This window comes from Symphalangus syndactylus, chromosome 10 (assembly GCF_028878055.3).
Source record: "Symphalangus syndactylus isolate Jambi chromosome 10, NHGRI_mSymSyn1-v2.1_pri, whole genome shotgun sequence".
Classification (NCBI taxonomy): domain Eukaryota; kingdom Metazoa; phylum Chordata; class Mammalia; order Primates; family Hylobatidae; genus Symphalangus; species Symphalangus syndactylus.
The window spans coordinates 29,332,509-29,354,068 of record NC_072432.2 but is presented as its reverse complement, the minus strand read 5'-3'; the positions used below and the strand labels follow the sequence as shown (position 1 = coordinate 29,354,068).

At 37.3% G+C, this 21,560-nt stretch overlaps 1 protein-coding gene across 6 annotated transcripts in view; it reads right to left on the bottom strand.

The window, feature by feature from the left end:
• Nucleotides 1–21,560, bottom strand: part of COL25A1 (collagen type XXV alpha 1 chain) — a 514,179-nt gene that overhangs the window by 238,508 nt on the left and 254,111 nt on the right. For 3 of the 6 annotated variants that reach the window (XM_063611091.1, XM_055296768.2, XM_055296769.2), the window contains exon 4: nucleotides 19,816–19,823. The exons of the other annotated variants lie outside the window; for them this stretch is intronic. In XM_063611091.1, the coding sequence (XP_063467161.1) occupies nucleotides 19,816–19,823 (8 nt within the window). The remainder of the gene's footprint in view (nucleotides 1–19,815; nucleotides 19,824–21,560) is intronic. 6 annotated transcript variants of the gene reach the window in all.

The window sequence follows — 21,560 nt, the reverse complement described above, 5'->3', positions numbered from 1 at the left end:
CAGGAAGCTCGAACTGGGTGGAGCCCACCACAGCTCAAGGAGGCCTGCCTGCCTCTGTAGGCTCCACCTCTGGGGGCAGGGCACAGACAACCAAAAACTCAGCGAGAACCTCCACAGCCTTAAATGTCCCTGTCTGACTGACAGCTTTGAAGAGAGTAGTGGTTCTCCCAGCACGCAGCTGGAGATCTGAGAACGGACAGACTGCCTCCTAAAGTGGGTCCCTCACCCCTGAGCAGCCTAACTGGGAGGCACCCCCCCAGTAGGGACAGACTGACACCTCATTCAACCGGGTACTCCTCTGAGACAAAACTTTCAGAGGAACTATCAGACAGATGAATTTGTGGTCTCACGAAAATCTGCTGTTCTGCAGCCACCGGTGCTGACACCCAGCCAAACAGGGTCTGGAGTGGACCTCTAGTAAACTCCAACAGACCTGCAGCTGAGGGTCTTGTCTGGTAGAAGGAAAACTAACAAGCAGAAAGGACATCCACACCAAAAACCCATCTGTACATCACCATCATCGAAGACAAAAAGTAGACAAAACCACAAAGATGGGGAAAAAACAGACCAAAAAAACTGGAAACTCTAAAAAACAGAGCACCTCTCCTCCTCCAAAGGAACGCAGTTCCTCACCAGCAACAGAACAAAGCTGGATGGAGGATGACTTTGATGAGTTGAGAGAAGAAGGCTTCAGACGATCAAACTACTCTGAGCTACGAGAGGAAATTCAAAACAATAGCAAAGAAGTTAAAAACTTTGAAAAAAAATTAGAAGAATGGATAACTAGAATAACCAATGGAGAGAAGGGCTTAAAGGAGCTGATGGAGCTGAAAGCCAAGTTTCGAGAACTACGCGAAGAATGCAGAAGCCTCAGTAGCAGATGCGATCAACTGGAAGAAAGGGTATCGCTGATAGAAGATGAAATGAATGAAATGAAGAGAGAAGGGAAGTTTAGAGAAAAAAGAATAAAAAGAAATGAACAAAGCCTCTAAGAAATTTGGGACTATGTGAAAAGACCAAACCTACGTCTGATTGGTGTACCTGAAAATGATGGGGAGAATGGAACCAAGTTGGAAAACACTCTGCAAGATATTATCCAGGAGAACTTCCCCAATCTAGCAAGGCAGGCCAGCATTCAGATTCAGGAAATACAGAGAATGCCACAAAGATACTCCTCGAGAAGGGCAACTCCAAGACACATAATTGTCAGATTCACCAAAGTTGAAATGAAGGAAAAAATGTTAAGGGCAGCCAGAGAGAAAGGTCGGGTTACCCACAAAGGGAAGCCCATCAGACTAACAGCTGATCTCTCAGCAGAAACTCTACAAGCCAGAAGAGAGTGGGGGCCGATATTCAACATTCTTAAAGAAAAGAATTTTCAACCCAGAATTTCATATCCAGCCAAACTAAGCTTCATAAGTGAAGGAGAAATAAAATACTTTACAAACAAGCAAACGCTGAGTGATTTTGTCACCACCAGGCCTGCCCTAAAAGAGCTCCTGAAGGAAGCACTAAACATGGAAAGGAACAACCGGTACCAGCCCCTGCAAAAACATGCCAAATTGTAAAGACCATCGAGGCTAGGAAGAAACTATAGCAACTAACGAGCAAAATAACCAACTAACATCATAATGACAGGATCAGATTCACACATAACAATATTCACGTTAAATGCAAATGGGCTAAATGCTCCAATCAAAAGACACAGACTGGCAAACTGGATAAGGAGTCAGGACCCATCAGTGTGCTGTATTCAGGAAACCCATCTCACGTGCAGAGACACACATAGACTCAAAATAAAGGGATGGAGGAAGATCTATCAAGCAACTGGGAATCAAAAAAAGGCAGGGGTTGCAATCCTAGTCTCTGATAAAATAGACTTTAAACCAACAAAGATCAAAAGAGACAAAGAAGGCCATTACATAATGGTAAAGGGATCAATTCAACAAGAAGAGCTAACTATCCTAAATATATATGCACCCAACACAGGAGCACCCAGATTCATAAAGCAAGTCCTCAGTGACCTACAAAGGGACTTAAACTCCCACACAATAATAATGGGAGATTTTAACACCCCACTGTCAGCATTAGACAGATCAACGAGACAGAAAGTTAACAAGGATATCCAGGAATTGACCTCAGCTCTACATAAAGTGGACCTAATAGACATCTACAGAACTCTCCACCCCAAGTCAACAGAATATACATTTTTTTCAGCACCACACCACACCTATTCCAAAATTGACCACATAGTTGGAAGTAAAGCTCTTCTCAGCAAATGTAAAAGAACAGAGATTATAACAAACTGTCTCTCAGACCACAGTGCAATCAAACTAGAACTCAGGATTAAGAAACTCAGTCAAAACCGCTCAACTACATGGAAACTGAACAACCTGCTCCTGAATGACTATTGGGTACATAATGAAATGAAGGCAGAAATAAAGATGTTCTTTGAAACCAACGAGAACAAAGACACAACATACCAGAATCTCTGGGACACGTTCAAAGCAGTGTGTAGAGGGAAATTTATAGCACTAAATGCCCACAAGAGAAAGCAGGAAAGATCCAAAATTCACACCCTAACATCACAATTAAAAGAACTAGAAAAGCAAGAGCAAACACATTCAAAAGCTAGCAGAAGGCTAGAAATAACTAAAATCAGAGCAGAACTGAAGGAAATAGAGACACAAAAAACCCTTCAAAAAATTAATGAATCCAGGAGCTGCTTTTTTGAAAAGATCAACAAAATTGATGGACCGCTAGCAAGACTAATAAAGAAGAAAAGAGAGAAGAATCAAATAGATGCAATAAAAAACGAAAAAGGGGATATCACCACCGATCCCACAGAAATACAATCTACCATCAGAGAATACTACAAACACCTCTATGCAAATAAACTAGAAAATCTAGAAGAAATGGATAAATTCCTCGACAAATACACCCTCCCAAGACTAAGCCAGGAAGAAGTTGAATCTCTGAATAGACCAATAACAGGTTCTGAAATTGTGGCAATAATCAATAGCTTCCCAACCAAAAAGAGTCCAGGACCTGATGGATTCACAGCTGAATTCTACCAGAGGTACAAGGAGGAACTGGTACCATTCCTTCTGAAACTATTCCAATCGATAGAAAAAGAGGGAATCCTCCCTAACACATTTTACGAAGCCAGCATCGTCCTGATACCAAAACCTGGCAGAGACATAACCAAAAAAGAGAATTTCAGACCAATATCCTTGATGAACATTGATGCAAAAATCCTCAATAAAATACTGGCAAACTGAATCCAGCAGCACATCAAAAAGCTTATCCACCATGATCAAGTGGGCTTCATCCCTGGGATGCAAGGCTGGTTCAACATACGCAAATCAATAAATGTAATCCAGCATATAAACAGAACCAAAGACAAAAACCACATGATTATCTCAATAGATGCAGAAAAGGCCTTTGACAAAATTCAACAACCCTTCATGCTAAAAACTCTCAATAAATTAGGTATTGATGGGACGTATCTCAAAATAATAAGAGCTATCTACCACAAACCCACAGCCAATATCATACTGAATGGGCAAAAACTGGAAGCATTCCCTCTGAAAACTGGCACAAGACAGGGATGCCCTCTCTCACCGCTCCTATTTAACATAGTGCTGGAAGTTCTGGCCAGAGCAATCAGGCAGGAGAAGGAAATAAAGGGTATTCAATTAGGAAAAGAGGAAGTCAAATTGTCCCTGTTTACAGATGACATGATTGTATATCTAGAAAACCCCATTGTCTCAGCCCAAAATCTCCTTAAGCTGATTAGCAACTTCAGCAAAGTCTCAGGATACAAAATTATTGTACAAAAATCACAAGCATTCTTGTACACCAATAACAGACAAACAGAGAGCCAAATCATGAGTGAACTCCCATTCACAATTGCTTCAAAGAGAATAAAATACCTAGGAATCCAACTTACAAGGGATGTGAAGGACCTCTTCAAGGAGAACTACAAACCACTGCTCAATGAAATAAAAGAGGATACAAACAAATGGAAGAACATTCCATGCTCATGGGTTGGAAGAATCAATATCGTGAAAATGGCCATACTGCCCAAGGTAATTTATAGATTCAATGCCATCCCCATCAAGCTACCAATGACTTTCTTCACAGAATTGGAAAAAACTACTTTAAAGTTCATATGGAACCAAAAAAGAGCCCGCATCACCAAGTCAATCCTAAGCCAAAAGAACAAAGCTGGAGGCATCACGCTACCTGACTTTGAACTATACTACAAGGCTACAGTAACCAAAACAGCATGGTACTAGTACCACAACAGAGACATAGATCAATAGAACAGAACAGAGCCCTCAGAAATGATGCTGCATAGCTACAACTATCTGATCTTTGACAAACCTGACAAAAACAAGAAATGGGGAAAGGATTCCCTATTTAATAAATGGTGCTGGGAAAACTGGCTAGCCATATGTAGAAAGCTGCAACTGGATCCCTTCCTTACACCTTATACAAAAATTAATTCAAGATGGATTAAACACTTATATGTTAGACCTAAAACCATTAAAATCCTACAAGAAAACCTAGGCAATACCATTCAGGACATAGGCGTGGGCAAAGACTTCATGTCTAAAACACCAAAAGCAATGGCAACAAAAGCCAAAATCGACAAATGGGATCTCATTAAACTAAAGAGCTTCTGCACCGCAAAAGAAACTATCATCAGAGTGAACAGGCAACCTACACAATGGGAGAAAATTTTTGCAACCTACTCATCTGACAAAGGGCTAATATCCAGAATCTACAATGAACTCAAACAAATTTACAAGAAAAAAACAAACAACCCCATCAAAAAGTGGGCAGAGGACATGAACAGACACTTCTCAAAAGAAGACATTTATGCAGCCAAAAAACACATGAAGAAATGCTCCTCATCACTGGCCATCAGAGAAATGCAAATCAAAACCACAGTGAGATACCATCTCACACCAGTTAGAATGGCCATCATTAAAAAATCAGGAAACAACAGGTGCTGGAGAGGATGTGGAGAAATAGGAACACTTTTACACTGTTGGTGGGACTGTAAACTAGTTCAACCATTGTGGAAGTCAGTGTGGCGATTCCTCAGGGATCTAGAACTAGAAATACCATTTGACCCAGCCATCCCATTACTGGGTATATACCCAAAGGACTATAAATCATGCTGCTATAAAGACACATGCACACGTATGTTTATTGCGGCACTATTCACAATAGCAAAGAGTTGGAACCAACCCAAATGTCCAACAACGATAGACTGGATTAAGAAAATGTGGCACATATACACCATGGAATACTATGCAGCCATAAAAAATGATGAGTTCGTGTCCTTTGTAGGGACATGGATGAAACTGGAAAACATCATTCTCAGTAAACTATCGCAAGGACAAAAAACCAAACACCGCATGTTCTCACTCATAGGTGGGAATTGAACAATGAGAACTCATGGACACAGGAAGGGGAACATCACGCTCCCGGGACTGTTGTGGGGTGGGGGGGGCGGGGAGGGACAGCATTAGGAGATACACCTAATGCTAAGTGACGAGTTAATGGGTGCAGGAAATCAACATGGCACACGGATACATATGTAACAAACCTGCACATTGTGCACATGTACCCTAAAACCCTAAAGTATAATAAAAAAAAAAAAAAAAAGAAAATAGATTCCCTTGATAGTACTATTCCATTCCTTAACCACACAAATATTTAAATAACAAAAATGTAGTTGTATTGAAACCTGAAAAACATCTTTACCTAAAAGCTCTCATTATTCTCAAGAAACTAAAAGCTCCAAATACAGAAACAGAATGCTCATTCTCATTCATCTTGAGTGTCACTCAAGAAACACATTTGATGTGGTTTTTGCCTTGATAATGAGGACACAATAAACTATGAAAAATGTCATTTCTGGAAATTTTGTTGGCTATAGTTCAGCAAGAAATGAATCTTTTTAACAGATATGGCACGATGACTTTGATGAATTGAACTTTTAAATATATGGAGTGTTAAAAAAGATATTCCCTTAGAAATGAATTAATTTAGATACAACAACATACTGTATACCATAATTCATTGTGTCCACTTTCATCACTGCAGAGTGGTTCTGTCCATGTGACAAGGTCCCTCTTCAAATTCCTATTTGGGCTTCACTTTCAGTTCATTAACTTAAAAAATGAAGACCTAGCTTGGACCCAATCTCTAAGTTTTCTATTAACTCTTATCAATTCTATAAATTTAATGTTTTATGCACTCTGAAACTTTTCATGGTTTGAAGATAAAATTTCAGGAAAATATCCTTCTGAAAGATTCTTTTTATCTACTTAGCAGAAAAGTTTGAGCTACAAGACAATTCTGACAAGATAAGTCAATATCTTGGTCAATTTCTATATATGCATCACTTTGAAATTTCTTTAAAATAAATTAAAATCTTATAAATGACAAATATTAAAATTTAATACTCCACTATGGGGCTTTGTATTTGGATGTTTAGACAGGGAACTGAAATCTTATATAAGGACACATATTCATATTACTGGGATTCATATGATGCCTTGATGGATAAAGTCAAACAACATTTAGCTAATTTTGGTTATAGTTTAAAAGTAAGAAGTTTGAAGGCCTGTAATGTAGGATATCATTTTTGGTATCCTAAAGTATTTAAAAGCATACCCAGCATAGGGTGAGACAAGGTGAGAATATATAGGTAATAGAAAAAGTATCCTTTTTCAAGAGATTTATCATATTGATTTTAGTAGTATGCTACCTGCCATAGCTACTATCAGCCAACAAAGGCACATCTGAAATGATGCTGACTTCCAGTCCCCAAGCAAGAAACCTTCTAATGTAAACCATTGATAAACTGTTACCAAACTCTTCCTAAAATGAATGCTTATATTGTCCATGGAGTCTAATTTACTGACAAAATAATAAGCGTATTATAAATCATTGCAAGTATCAAAGTATGTTACATCTTGGAAGTCACAGTACTTAAGAGCAATAGTTTGAGCTCCTGTTAGTATAAAGAGAGAGAAGACAGATCAATTTCCAATAATAATTTATAAGAATAAAAACTTTCTATTTAAATTTATTTTTAACAGAATAGAAACCTAGAAATGACCGGGGTATTTTAGTTATTGGAATTTCTAGACAGTATTGGAATTCTAGAAATGAACAGGAATGAAAGAAAGTTCCTACTTTTTAAGGATACTTTTTAATGACAAAATAAAAACTTCTCCTTCTCAATGATGAATAGGAAGAGGTTTCCCAATCCAAATTCATTTGCCTTGTGGTTTTCATTAAAATCTACACATAGGAAACTTCGTATTATAGGAAATATACAATTTTCGTAGTGAATTCCTTATAAATTATGATATTTGATACAAAGTCAAGCAATTTTTCATTTTGTTTAAAATGTTCCAATGATCTAAAATTGCCACCAGTTTGTTTATGCTCTTCAAACTCTCTTCTCCTAAACTCTACTAATATCACCAAACTAAAGATTTTTATGTTTTTTTATTTTTATTTTTATTTTTATTTTTATTTATTTATTTATTTATTTGAGACGGAGTCTCACTCTGTCACCCAGGCTGGAGTGCAGTGGCGTGATCTCGGCTCACTGCAAGCTCCGCCTCCCGGGTTCATGCCATTCTCTTGCCTCAGTCTCCTGAGCAGCTGGGACTACAGGCACCTGCCACCGTGCCCAGCTACTTTTTTGTATTTTTTAGTAGACAGGGTTTCACTGTGCTAGCCAGGATGGTCTTGATCTCCTGACCTCATGATCCGCCCACCTCGACCTCCCAAAGTGCTGGGATTACGGGTATGAGCTACCATGCCCAGCCCAAACTAAAGATTTAAAAAGGATTTTTTTTTCCCCTCTAAACAAGGGAGCTAATGCCTGTGGGAAAATAACATTCTTAACAAATAAAACCCAGGGGATCTAGTCAGACAAAGGAATAAATTCTCATCTTTCACACGACTTTCAAACTAGTAAACAATACAAGAATTCTATAATAGTTTCTTTTCAACTCATGCCATATAATGTACAAAGTAAGTTTGTCTGTAATGGCAACTCCTGATCAGCTTTCCAGATATGAAGATTCAACGATTAGAGGCTTAACTTTAATATGCAAAGTAGAGGGTTGGGTGGATGTGGAGAGGGCATCAGGATAAATAAACCACATAACTGGAAGTGGAAGTTTAGGTCATTTCCTATCCAAGGATATACATAGGGCATATTGAATAATGGTCAGACTACCTGAAAGGAAACCACGAGCTGATTAGTTCCACTCCAAGGGATGGTTTTTAAAAACCAGTTGTTATTCTTCACCATTGATTAGAAGTCTAAATGGAAGGCTACATATGGTGAAAGATATATACATTCAGCCATTACCACAGAAGGGTGATAAATTATCCAGCATGCCTGCAGAGAACTCTCTAATCCACTCTTTCAATTTTCACTCTCACCTGTGAAAAAGCCTGAACTGTATGCCAACTGGTTGTTAATAATGCTCTCTGGAAGGGAGCAAGTTGAAATTGTTCCCCAAACTGCAAATCAAGAGACAAAGTATGTGTGTCTACTACAGTTGAATGAAATTATATATCAGAATAAAAGACCGTGTCTGCAGTACAGGACAGAAGTATGCTTTCATGTGTCCTATAAAATCCTTGTGCTCTCGGCAGCACAAAGCTCTTAGAATGCTTCCATTTCATCTCCCAGAAGAACATCATAACACAGATGTAGCAAACAAAGGCCTCCAAAAGGAAGCTTGTGATATAAAATATAAAATAATTGTTTTTAAATTTGTAGTTTCCAGATTGGGTTTCTACTCTGCCTGCCAAATACTCTCCTTCTTTCTCATGGGTTAGCTGCACAAATATGGATTTCATTTATTAATGGAAGTGGTGACTCGGCCACTTTGCATGGATTCTTTAGCTCTTCTATCTCCACTCTCCTCTTCCTCCACAGAACACAGTGAGGTATGATGGATCCAAAGCCAGGAGGAGGGGAGCACACATTGAGGCTGTCTGGCATGGTCTGCAGCGCAGCCTACTCTGGCTGCCTCTCAAAACCCTCCTGACTAGTGCTACCCTCAATCCTTGGCCAGCCCCTCTGCTGGGCAGCAGAAATGCTAGCACCAATCAATTTCTTTTACATAGGTTCCAAATGCCAGTTTTCCAGGAATGTTTCATCCTCGCATGTGTCAGTAGCAGAGAGACTCTTTTGTAACTTTTCTCTAAAAGTGTGTGGGTCTGTATTTATTTGCTACAGAAAAATAAAATGTAAGCCTTCCACAGCTTAGAGCTGGCCCACATGTCACTTCTCAGCCATGTGTGCCCTAAGTCTGTCACTCTCCTTCTCTGAGCCCTTGCGGACAGCTATAAAGTAAAATAGCACAATTTCATCAGTCCTGCCTTCTTCATGGGGTCGTAGCATCAAATGACCTATGTGAACGGGCTTTTGATGACTTACTTTCAATTAAATGTATTATATTATTATTAGCCAGGAAAGCTTATCAAATCAGGCATGCATATTTACACAATACTGCCAAGTTACAAGGTTATGCACATGGAATATGAAAGCTGAATCAAGGAAATGGATAAAAGAAGGAGGAAGGAATTACAGAGAGAGGAGAAGAAAGCCATGAAAGACAAGTGTGAAGGTATAGCTGTGCATGTTCAGTAAGGATCTGAAAAAGTAGAACTTGAAGAGGTGTCTGTTTACAACCTCACTGTGATGGTTAATTTGATGTGTCAACTTGGCTAGGCTGCGGTGCCCAGTTGTTTGAACAAATACTAGTCTAGATGTTGCTGTGAAGATATTTTGTGGATGTGATTAATGTTTACCATCAGTTCACTAAGAAAAGCAGATTTCCCTCAATAATGCGGGAGGGCTTCATCCAATCATTTGAAGGCCTTAAGAACAAAAACTGAAGTTTCCTGGAGAAGAAAGAATTCTATCTTAAGATATAACTTAGAAATCTTGCCTGAGTTCCAGCCTTCAGGCCTGCCCTACAGATTTCAGACTTACCAGTTCCCACAACCGCATGAGCCAATTCCATAAAATAAATCCCCATACCTCTATAGATGCCCTATGGTTCTGTTTCTCTGGAGCACCCTGAGTGATACAATCACCATGGCTGTTTTTATTGGTAATCCCAATGGATTCTTTTTAGTCTTTATCTTATTTGCCATTTTGCAGGAACATGTGCATTCCAATCATGCCAGCAATACAGTGTAGACAGAATAAAGTCCTGAGCAAATGAGCATTTTTGGACACGATGAGAAGAGTTTGGTGGCTCTCAAAGTCAATAAATATCTCTACTTAGCTGTCTTACCAATAGCTCAAACTCAAATGTTCAAAACAGAAATCTTTGCTTCCCATAAGAGGCTTCTTTTCTTGAGTTGCTGCTCCTGCAGTGTCCCCCTCTGCACCCACTGGAGATTCATCCTTCCCTTCTTCCTCTGGGTGACTGCTCATGTCTACTCCAGCAACCTTATAGTTCTTCCTTGAAACAGTTTCTCAGATGAAGCCCTCAGCATCAACCCCTACCCAAGTCTGCTCTTCCGTCTTTATTCTCCATCTCAGTGGCCTCACTATGATTCGCCAGAATGAGGACTGAGAGCCACCTCCACTTCTGTCTCTTCATTCCTACATCATCACGCATCTGTCATTCCTACCTCATTAATGCCACCTAAATCTGCCCCAGTCTCTACATCTCCCCTGCTACCATTCTTTCCAGACCATTTTATGTCCCCCTAGTTAGCTGCAACAATACCCTAATCATCTCTCTCTTCCCATTTGTCCTCCTCCTTGTCCTTTAGCAGAACGGCCTTCTCAAATGTTCCTCTGACCCTGCCACCCTGCTCCTTTAGCCCTTCTAAGACTGCATACTTTTAGGGTAACCACTTGGAATGGCATGTAAAGTTCTCCATAGCCTCATCCTTCTCTGATCTCTATTTTTACTAGTTACTTCCTAATCTCTTTCTTGAACTTTACATTTCAGCTTTATTTCATACACCACTTCCCAAAATGCCAGTTTTTTCTTGGGTTCCAAAGGCTTTGAAAATGCTAACCTCTTGGAAAATACACACTACTTCGATTTTTCACCCAGACAAGTCCTTCACTGATCTCAGATCCAGAGGCATTTCTGATGCCCTCCACATCTAAATCTGGATTATATTCTCTACTGTCCTCCCACTGCATCTTGGCATATCCTGAGCATACTTCTCTCACAAGATTGCTATGTTTTTGTTTTGTTTTCTTCCTCTCTAGATGATAAGGACCTTGAAGACAAAAGTCACATCTTATTTGCCATTTATCCTCATCATACAGCAGAGGGTGTGGTACATATTAAGTACTCAGTATTAGTTTGATGAATGAATCAGTGTGTGAATATGCATTATCTTTTTAAATAACTCTATGAACTAATTATTAACAATCCTTTAAAGTCTCTCCTGTCTCTAAATTCTATATTCCATCCTTTTTTCTTTCCTTGACCATACAGAAATACCTTCTTTCAAAATTACACAGAAATAAGAACTAGAGATATGTGTGCGTATTTGCTTGTATGTGTATATATCTTTGAGGCCAAAGATATTAGCAAGTAACAAAAGATGCATGTTTTATTCCATTTAACCCTATGCAAATCTTAAGGATGCATGAGAACTTGTTTCAAAAAGTATGATAAAAATATCATTAATAATTTTTAAAAACATAAGAACATCTAGGTAACCTGGAACACTTTAGATTCCACATCTTGATGTCTTTTTAATTCCACTAAAACAGAAACAAAAACTTATTTAATGACTAAAGAAGGGGATTCTTTCCACATTATAGTCCATGACCCAGTTAAGACCAAACACAGCACTTAGTTAACTTAGGCCAAATGTAGGCCAGCTTCATGATGTCCACATAATTAGAATTATGCAGAAGCCACCCTTTGTATAAGAGGAATCACAGCATTTTACGTAGCTAGTTTGGAAGAATGGGAACATTGAGCCCTTCTCTTATCACATGCTGCCAAAGATTATTAAATGTTTAGCCATTCATGAGGAAACAATAATCATTCAAATCACTCATCTGACCTTGTTCAAAATATTAACATTCAAAATGTGTCTAAGCTGCTTTTTAACAGCACTTTATTTTCAAGTGGCTTTCTTGAATATAGCTAGTTATTGCCTCACAAACCTGCAAGAGTCATATAGTTACTTCCCTAATTAGTCCCATAAGATATTTACAGGTCTGCATTAGGCAGACAGCCCTAGGAATTCAGCAACATGACTCAGTATTTGGTCATAAGAAAGCAAACAGGAAGCAGTGACATGACACTCTATTTGTTCGGAGACTGGACATTAGAACGGTACACAGGTGTCCAATCATCAACTAATAGCAAAGACTTTAAAACCGAGGCATTCTTTTTGAATTTTCTTTTTAGAAATTTTGACTGCCTTGTACTGTCTGTTTTGGTTTTTATTTTTTAATTTGAAAAGAAACAAATTCAATTTTACCTATTAAGTATCCTGGAGAGAGAAAGGATTCAGTCCTAAACTCTCACTTTTAAAATGTTATCCTGTTTCCTACCATAAGAATGGCAGTGGCTCACTCTTCAAGCCTCATGAAACTGACTCTAAAAGTGTTAGTCACTTTTTTTTCACAGAAGCATTGCTAAAAATTAAACTTTATCCTGAAACTATTGGGAATATGAAACCAGACACATAACCAGAGTTGTGCCTAGTTGAGGAGGTTACCCTGGACCCAAACCTGTTGATCTAAGCCACTCCATGGCAAGAGAAACAGTACAAGGAAAGAGAAGGCCGTAACAATGAATACAGGTGCTTAAAGATTTGAGAAATACTGAAAGATAAAAAGTCCTCACTATCAATGAGATTATGAAGTAATCTGGAAGGCCTGGGTCTCATGACCTGCCATTAATACCTTTCTCTTTTTACAGACCACCCTTTAACTTTTATGTCACCCATTTTTTTAAATCCTCTTCCTTTAATTTTTTTTTCTGTTCTAGGTTTCTAGTGATAATAGTTTTAATGAATGTTCTTCTTTAAAATGTTACAAGACTGAGACCACATTATTCCCAAGTGATATACCAATGTACGTTTCTCTGATGATTTCTGCTTCTTTTTATTTCTTCAGGAATTATTTCCAGTAGGACAGTGGAGATGTAGGGCAGTGGAGACTGGCTGTTCACCAAATTTGTTTACTTTTCCCTCTGAGCCCACAGCTACATTTCTCTCCCTCTCTTGCAGTTAGGTATGAACATGTGACTTGACTCTTGCCAAAGGAATGTGGTCAGAAGAGATATAAATCATAAAATTCTAAACTTCCAATAATGGTCAAAAAAATCCTTCCATCTGACCCTCCACTCTTTCCTTATCTATGGCTGGGCATCCATGCCCAAGATAGCCTTGGAACACACATGTTAAAGATGGCAGAGTCTCCATCAGTCTGGGCTCCTACAAGGAGCCTTGCCCATCACTATGCATAAAAAATGAATTTTTACTATAGTAAGCCACTAACATCTTAAGGTCCGTCTGTTACAACAGCTAAAGTTATTCTAAAACAGATAGTATCCAGAAATAGACCGTAAGAAAAAAATAATGTTGCAAAAAAAAAAGTCAATATTTTTGTATGTCTATTTCTTCTTCCTTGTTCCTTTTTAAAATTTTAACTTTTTTCATTTTTTTACTTTAACAGCCTTATTTAAGCTCAATTTGCAGCTCTTTGCCCCTTATTGTTGCCACTTCCAGAATTCCAAACTTCTGCTTAACCTGGCACTACATCTACAGAAACAATAGCAGAGGAAGCATTAAAACAGATTGCCACTGAACACAGTGCCCTCTACAAACATGGAAGCCCAAGCCACTCAATACAGAAGACATGAAAAGACACTAGAGAATCTATTCTATGTACACATTCATAGTCATATTCTTTTTCTTTTTCTGCTTTCTGTCCTAGAAGACAAATCAGTGTGCAGGGTCTCAAAATGAACAAACTGAGTTGTTCATTTGACAAGTGACAGCCTGAGATCATTCTATTAAAACTCTACCCCCAAACAGTCTTTCAGTGCAAATTAATTCTCTGGGCTTTTGCTTCTTTGGTTCGTTATGGTGACTGTTATAATGACTGAATTGATCTAGCTATGCTGGTATTTTACACTCATACTGCCTCCTACAAGATAAATGGTTTGTTCCCTCCATCAATAATCATAATACCCTGTTATTATAGAAAAAATACAGTTACTACACATTTAAAAGCACACACTTTGAGTCCAAATATAAATTTTTAAATATTACAATAATTAGGAATATAAAAAGGAGTAATTACAGGAATATTTGCTGAAAAACTTCAAGAAAATTTTATACCTAGTTTTCTTAACTCAAGAGGCAAAGCTCATACCTCCACATGATTTGCTTCTGTTAAATGATAATTAGATGATTTACGAGTTTGTTTTGAGTAACTGGCAGTTTAAAAAAGCAGGCATAAGATGTAAGATCTATAAATAACTAACAGCTTAATATGAACCATACACGATGAGGATAGGATAAGATACAACAAAGAAGATGCTTACAAAGAGGGTGGTATCACTTAAACCTTACTTGCCTGAAAAACATCTTATAGAAATATGGGGGACTTTGAAAAGGGACAGACCTGGGTTCATATTTCAGTTCTGTCTCCTGCTGGATGTGCACCCTTGGGCAAACTATTTGACTGGTCCAATCCTCACCTTTCTCCTCTGTAAAATAGGTATAGTAACTCTCTAGGTCACGGGGTGGTCTGAGAACTGGTATGTAAAGTGACACATGGTAGGTAGCTGCTATAAATTGTAGTTATTAGTATATCAGGAAAAGACATAATTTGACTTAAAAATCTTATCATTTTTTCAATATGAAGTAAATGTATCAGAGGTTTTCATCTAAAAGTTCTACTGAGATTTCTTTTCCTAATTCATCTACCACATTGGCAGAAATAGCATTGTAAGCTTAACTTGGCCAAGTCTGCTTCATTCATCTGTCAACAAGATTCTAGGGTTCAAACCGAGTTGACAATTGTTAAAGGTGGACAGGACAGAGCAGGCTGACAACAGAGTCGTATTTCACACCTCAGAGGGTTCTACACGACCAACAATAACATCATATCTCTGTCAGTCAAGCATAATTATAGGGCTTGATAGACTGATACAAATAAAACAGCCTGTTTAAAAAAAAAAGGTCTCCTGGCTCTTTTCTGGCTATAGTTACAGGACTTGCTTGATTCTGTGACCCGTGAATATTACAATAACACTTCTTTTTGGGACAAAGAGACAGAGAGACTGCATCCACTATTGACTCTGAAAAAGATCAAAATTAGGTGTAAAATTTGCTCCATTTAAAAACCCTAAAGTCATTTTGTAAATTTTGATCAAACTCTCTCTGCTTCCTATTAAAGTGCAAACTTATTTTTAAGTGATCCAAAATAGAAGGTACTATTTGATAGTCACATAATACAATGGACTGACAAATCATTCTAGCAAATACAGTTGTGATATCTGAGCTTGATGCTCAAAGCATATGCATAGAGTCCATTAGAACAATATTCTAATATGTGTTACCTTTATGAGAAAGAAAATAGAAAAAAGTATCTGATATTCACTTAAAAACAAATTATATGCATTATCACAAAATTGCTCTGTTGCAGCCATTTTTAGCAGAGACTCCTCTGATAGTGTATGTGTGTGTGTATGTATATAAATATATATATATATATATATATCTCCAAATAGATAAGGCTGAGTAATAAGCTGAAAGCTTCCTAGAGAATAAATTGATACACGGGATCTAATTCCAGTTGTATTTCAAGTTTAAATTATAAATGATCTCAATATACAAGACTACAAAAACTGACAAAAGAAACACATAGTTATATATCCACACATAATTCTAGTGGAATATATCCAAGTTTTCCAAAACATTCTAAGTAAAGTTGCAAATATATGGTTGCCAAATTAAATTTTATCATCAATGCTTTTCTTTTTTGTTTCTTTTAATCTTACAGTGAGACCTGCCATTATCCCTTGGGCCACCTGATTTTTTATTAGTTAGTTAGTTTGTTTTACTCAGTGTCCAAATGTCTCTTGCACTATTGGAGCACATTTCACAATGAAGTGAAAGTGAATGACAGCAAAAAACACATCAAGACCCCAGGTTACACTTTCTAATCTGTCTGTACACATGAAGCCACAGCACCATGGGAACTACGAGCCAGTAGGAAGTTTGAGAAATTTACTTGATGTAGGTTCTGTGCCAAGGATTGCTCACCAGAAGCAAGATTAACTCCTCAGACCAATCTTGTGCTTTGTATTTAGAGTGCAGAATGGAGGCAAGGGCAACTGTGATTAAGATGACAATATATGCCTCGATAGCTCTCTTGTGGAGATAGTTGAATAATGTTTTAAAAGATACAAAGTAGGACAATACATTTCTCTAAAAAATAAAATTACAGAAACTGTAAGATTTTAGTTCAGGCAAAAAAGTGAAAGGAAAATATATACAGTTGACCTTAAACAGCATGGGTTTGAACCACATTGGTCCACTTATATGCCAGTTTTCCTCCTCCTCTGCCGATAACAAGACCAACCCCTTTTTGTCCTCCTCCTCCTCAGACTATTCAATGTGAACACAGTGAAGATGAAGACTTTTGTGATGATCCACTTCTACTTAATGAATAGTAAATGTATTTTCTCTTCACTGTGATTTTCTAAATAACATCTTTTCTCTAGCTTATTGTAAGAATGCAGTGTGTAATACATACAACATATAAAATGTATATTAATTAACCATTTGTGTTATCGGTAAGGTTTTCTGTCAACAGTAGGTTATTGGTAGTAAAGTTTTTGGGGAGTCAGAAGTTATCTGTGGATTTCTCACTGAGCAGAGGGTTGGTGCCTCTCACCCCCACATTGTTCAAGGGTTAACTGTACATAAAATTAAGGTGATGTAAAAATAGGAATAGTCCCTAGAAATTAAAATTGTGAATAATTGGGTATTGCCTCTAAATAAACATATTGCTGATAAATTTATCTAACTGTAATAATCCCATTGTTCATTAATATTTACTCAGATATAAAAAATATGCCAGAAATTTGTTATAAAGCCACCTACTCTAAAGCAAAATTTGACAGAAGGCAGATACTTTTTAGATATTATACATGGAGATTTAGGAATTGGAGGCTCGAGAAGATTTCATCATAATGTATTTTACCCACAAGGAAGCCCATGATATTTGGTCCTAAGTACTATGGTAGGGTTCTATTGTATTAGTAAAGATAGCACAGTCAATGTTTTTTTTTCTCTTTTGTACAATCAATGTTTTATCATCTTATCAAACATAAGCAACTTGAATTATCTTCCAGTCAGTATGGAAACTCATGATAATACTTTATTTCTTGGATTTGATACTGTTTGCCAAACATATTATAACTTCTTTAAAATGTAGTAAAGGTGGGACAGTATCAATACTTGTTTTATAGATTAGCCATTTTGCAGTTTCGGCCATAATTTTATATTATATGTGATTATTTTAATTAAGGAATATGATTTGACCCATGGCCTGACAAACCCATGTAACAATGATCCATATTATAACACAACTATAATTCATAAGGAATGGAATAAAGTGGTAAACTGAATCGTTTTGAAATCAGACATATCTAATTGAATTTCAACTTTGCAAATCCTCTAGCTGTGTGACCTTTGGTAATTAACCTCTATGAGCCTCAGTTTCCTCACTGAACAATAGGAATGGTAACATCAGAGGGTTGGTGTGAGAATAAAATGAAATTGTACATGTAAAGTACCTAGAATATTGCTTGCCTTACACTAGGGGCTTAATGCTAATTCCCTCTTATTTATATATAATAAGAAAAGGAGAAACAATTGACATCTTTAGGTAGAAAATTTGGACTAACAGATGGCCTCAAGAAAGCAAGAGCTATAGGGTTGCTTGAATTTTCGAGGAATCAAAGAAGAAGTACTAGAATCCTGAAGAATTCATAAGGCAGAAATGAGATTTTAGTTAAATCTTGGCATAGCTAATGTGGATTCCAAAAAGAAAGAAGTCTTGAACACTCTACTCCAGCCGTAACCTCAGGAGTTTCCTCTGGGTAGTAGTGGTTTGTTGCTTACTTAACATGAAGAGACTTAAGTATGAAGCCAAAAAGTAAAGACTTGTAGACCTAAAACATGCCATCTGCCTAGCATTAAGCAAGAGCTGAAAGTCAGTTACAGAAGCAAAGTCATTTCTAACATGATTAATGTTCCATCCTTGAACGTGGCAGGAAGACTGCAAAAGATATTTGGAAGCCAATGTTTCCTCTGAATAAAGTAAATAAGTATATGCTAAGCCCCTGTCCCTGGACCATGCTGGCCTGTTAGATAAGTTGCCAACGTGGAGTCTGCAAACCTTGGAGCAAACTGACTATCCAGGATGAGAAAATATCTCAAGGCCAATGATCATTGCTACCGTAAATGCACACTGCACAGTATAAACACTGGGGTCAGACCCAGATATCCAGGATATTACTCAAAAACCCATCTAGCTCAGAGCTGACAAGATAATCTGTTCCTGTGAGTGCAAAGCAGACTGGAATGCTGCAGTTATGACCTACTCAAGGAAAGAAAAAAGAAAGTGAAACTCTCCAAGGACTCCATCTCATGTTCTTTATGCAGGCAAAACTCCAACAGACTTCAAAGGGAGTGTTGCCTAAGGAGGGAGGACTGGCCCAAGCTCACTGGGGGTATCATTTCCATGATCATGTTGCCATCTACATTTGGTAGACTGGCAAATGCAAATATTTCAGATACAAGTTTAAACAGATGAAAAAAGAAGTGTGAAATAGCTTGGAGATTTGCTTGCAAAAGAAACCTCAGAATTCCAGGAAAAGGATTTAAAATCAGAAGCTTCATAAGTTATCCAAAAATCCCACGAGGGTATTGGTGTGTGATCATATCAAAAATAAATGTTTTTCATCATATGTTCTCACTCATAAGTGGGAGCTAAGCTATGAGGATGCAAAGGCATAAGAATGACACAATGGACTTTGGGGACTCGGGGGAAAAGGTGGGAAGGGGGTGAGGGATAAACGACCACAAATAGGGTGAAGTGTATACTGCTCAGGTGATGATGGGTGCACTAAAATCTCACAAATCACTGCTAAAGAACATGTAACCAAATACCACCTGTTCCCCAATAACCTATGGAAATAAAAAATTCAAAACAAATTTAAATGGACACATATTGCATTCTAACATACCACATGATCACAAAATTGTGTATCTAACAAATAATTTTCCAAACTTTAAGTATATTCTTTTTTTTTTTTTGAGACGGTGTCTCTCTCTTTTGCCCAGGCTGGAGTGCAGTGGTGCGATCTCGGCTCACTGCAAGCTCCGCCTCCGGGGTTCATGCCATTCTCCTGCCTCAGCCTCCCGAGTAGCTGGGACTACAGGCGCCCACCAATACGCGCAGCTAATTTTTTGTATTTTTAGTAGAGATGGGGTTTCACTGTGTTAGCCAGGATGGTCTCGATCTCTTGACCTCATGATCCACCCGCCTCAACCTCCCAAAGTGCTGGGATTACAGGCGTGAGCCACCACGCCCGGCCACTTTAAGTATACTCTTAAAAGGTCAGTAATATTTTTCTAATACACATAGAGACTATATTTTGGTGTTTTAACAAAGTTTTAACATACATGATCCTGAAAAATGCAAACAAGCCAAAGTGCAGCAAACATACTTACAGGAGGACCTATGGGGGGAGCAGGTGGAGAGAGAAGAAGAGAGAGAGAGGAGTTAGTGAATATGCAAAATATTAAAATCAAACAAAAGATATGAGCATAATCATCAGCATGACATAATAGACATGGAAGTTTTTTAAAATTCACTGATTGTTAATCGTTTTTAGACCATGGAGCCTTTCAGACCATTTCAGAAAAATTTACAATTGCACACAAAATTTTACATAAAATTTCAAGTAATTTTTAGATTCCCTGAAGCCTGTCTATGAATTACTGTGATGTTCATATATCTTAAGTACAGACTAATTTATAAAAGTTTAGATAAGTATGAATTATGAGAATATTTGGTAATTTATGATAGACCAGTTATAGAGAATTGATATATAACTTCTTGAGTTTGATAAAACAGCCAAATGAGAAACGTACCTATTATTTTTCCTTAGAATTTTTTATTCAACAATATTGTAAATATATAAAAGACTAGGTCCTCACATTTATCTAAGTTTCTTTAAAACAATCAAAACAAGCAAAGTCTAAGACAATTTTAAATATTTCACACACCATTATGCTCAATTAAAATACCAGTTCTAAGTAGCTAGGAAGTTGGAAATTGGCTTTTATTTTCTATGAAACTTTGTATAAGCATAAATTTTTCACTTTTTCCCCATAATCCTCTTTCTTTTGACAAAGATCAAAGATCATTTCTATGATTATTTGATTCCACTAATGTTTTATCATTTCTTTTTCCTCAAAACAAATTTATAAAGTATCCTCTATTAGAAAACTTTGCACTTTATGAAGGAATACCTATACAAGTTTCCAATTATTTAGATTCAATGAGCTTTAAAGGTAGCTTTTGACAACACTCTTTAAAATAAACAACTACACTGCTCAAATTAATAAATTTTCACAAATGCTTTTTACTTTTACATCTTTCTTAAAATGGAAGAGGAAATGAGGCAAGAAAAAAAACCACACATTAATCTGCTATCAGCTCTTGATAGGTTAATGTTTCTGTTTCAATACTTAGTAATTGATTATTTTTAATATTGATATATACTTAGAGAAAATACTGAAAAATAATTTATAGCATGCTAGAGTCAACCTTAAATTACTTTATCTTGCATGGAAGAATTAATGGCCTGATAAGACTTTATGTGGTCATTTCCAAAAAAAAAAAAAAAAAAAGAAAAACAGTAAGTGAACTCATTTATACAGATCATCTCAGTTTCAAAGAAATTTTACTTGACTTTTCTGTTTTACATTGGGGATTTGTTTTACATATAGGGATTTGGCCTGAAAGCAAGAATGTCCTGAAGTAGGAATCAGGACAATTGGTTCTGTTTCAAGTTCTGCCTTGGCCAAATCACCTGACTGCTATGGGCCTCCATTTCCTCAACTACAAAATGAAAATTCTAGATTGATTACTAAGGCTCCTGTCATCACTAAAATTCCATGGTTGTACAAGAAGGATAAAACATTCCCAAAGTTTGAAAACGATGAGAGTAAAAGCATGACAAAATTGTGCCAATTGGATAAAATAACAACACAGCTTTCTAAGACATGTGCCCTAGTGTCCCAAGGCAGATGTTTTTGCAAAGGACCTGCATTGACTGACCACCTACCTATATAGATGGAAACGTGGGTGATGCTATCACACCGTGTGCAGCTGAGAAACACTCCATTGTACATAGAAAGGACAGACTTAACTTGACCGAGTAAATAAGCCTCAAATGGGTACCAATTGT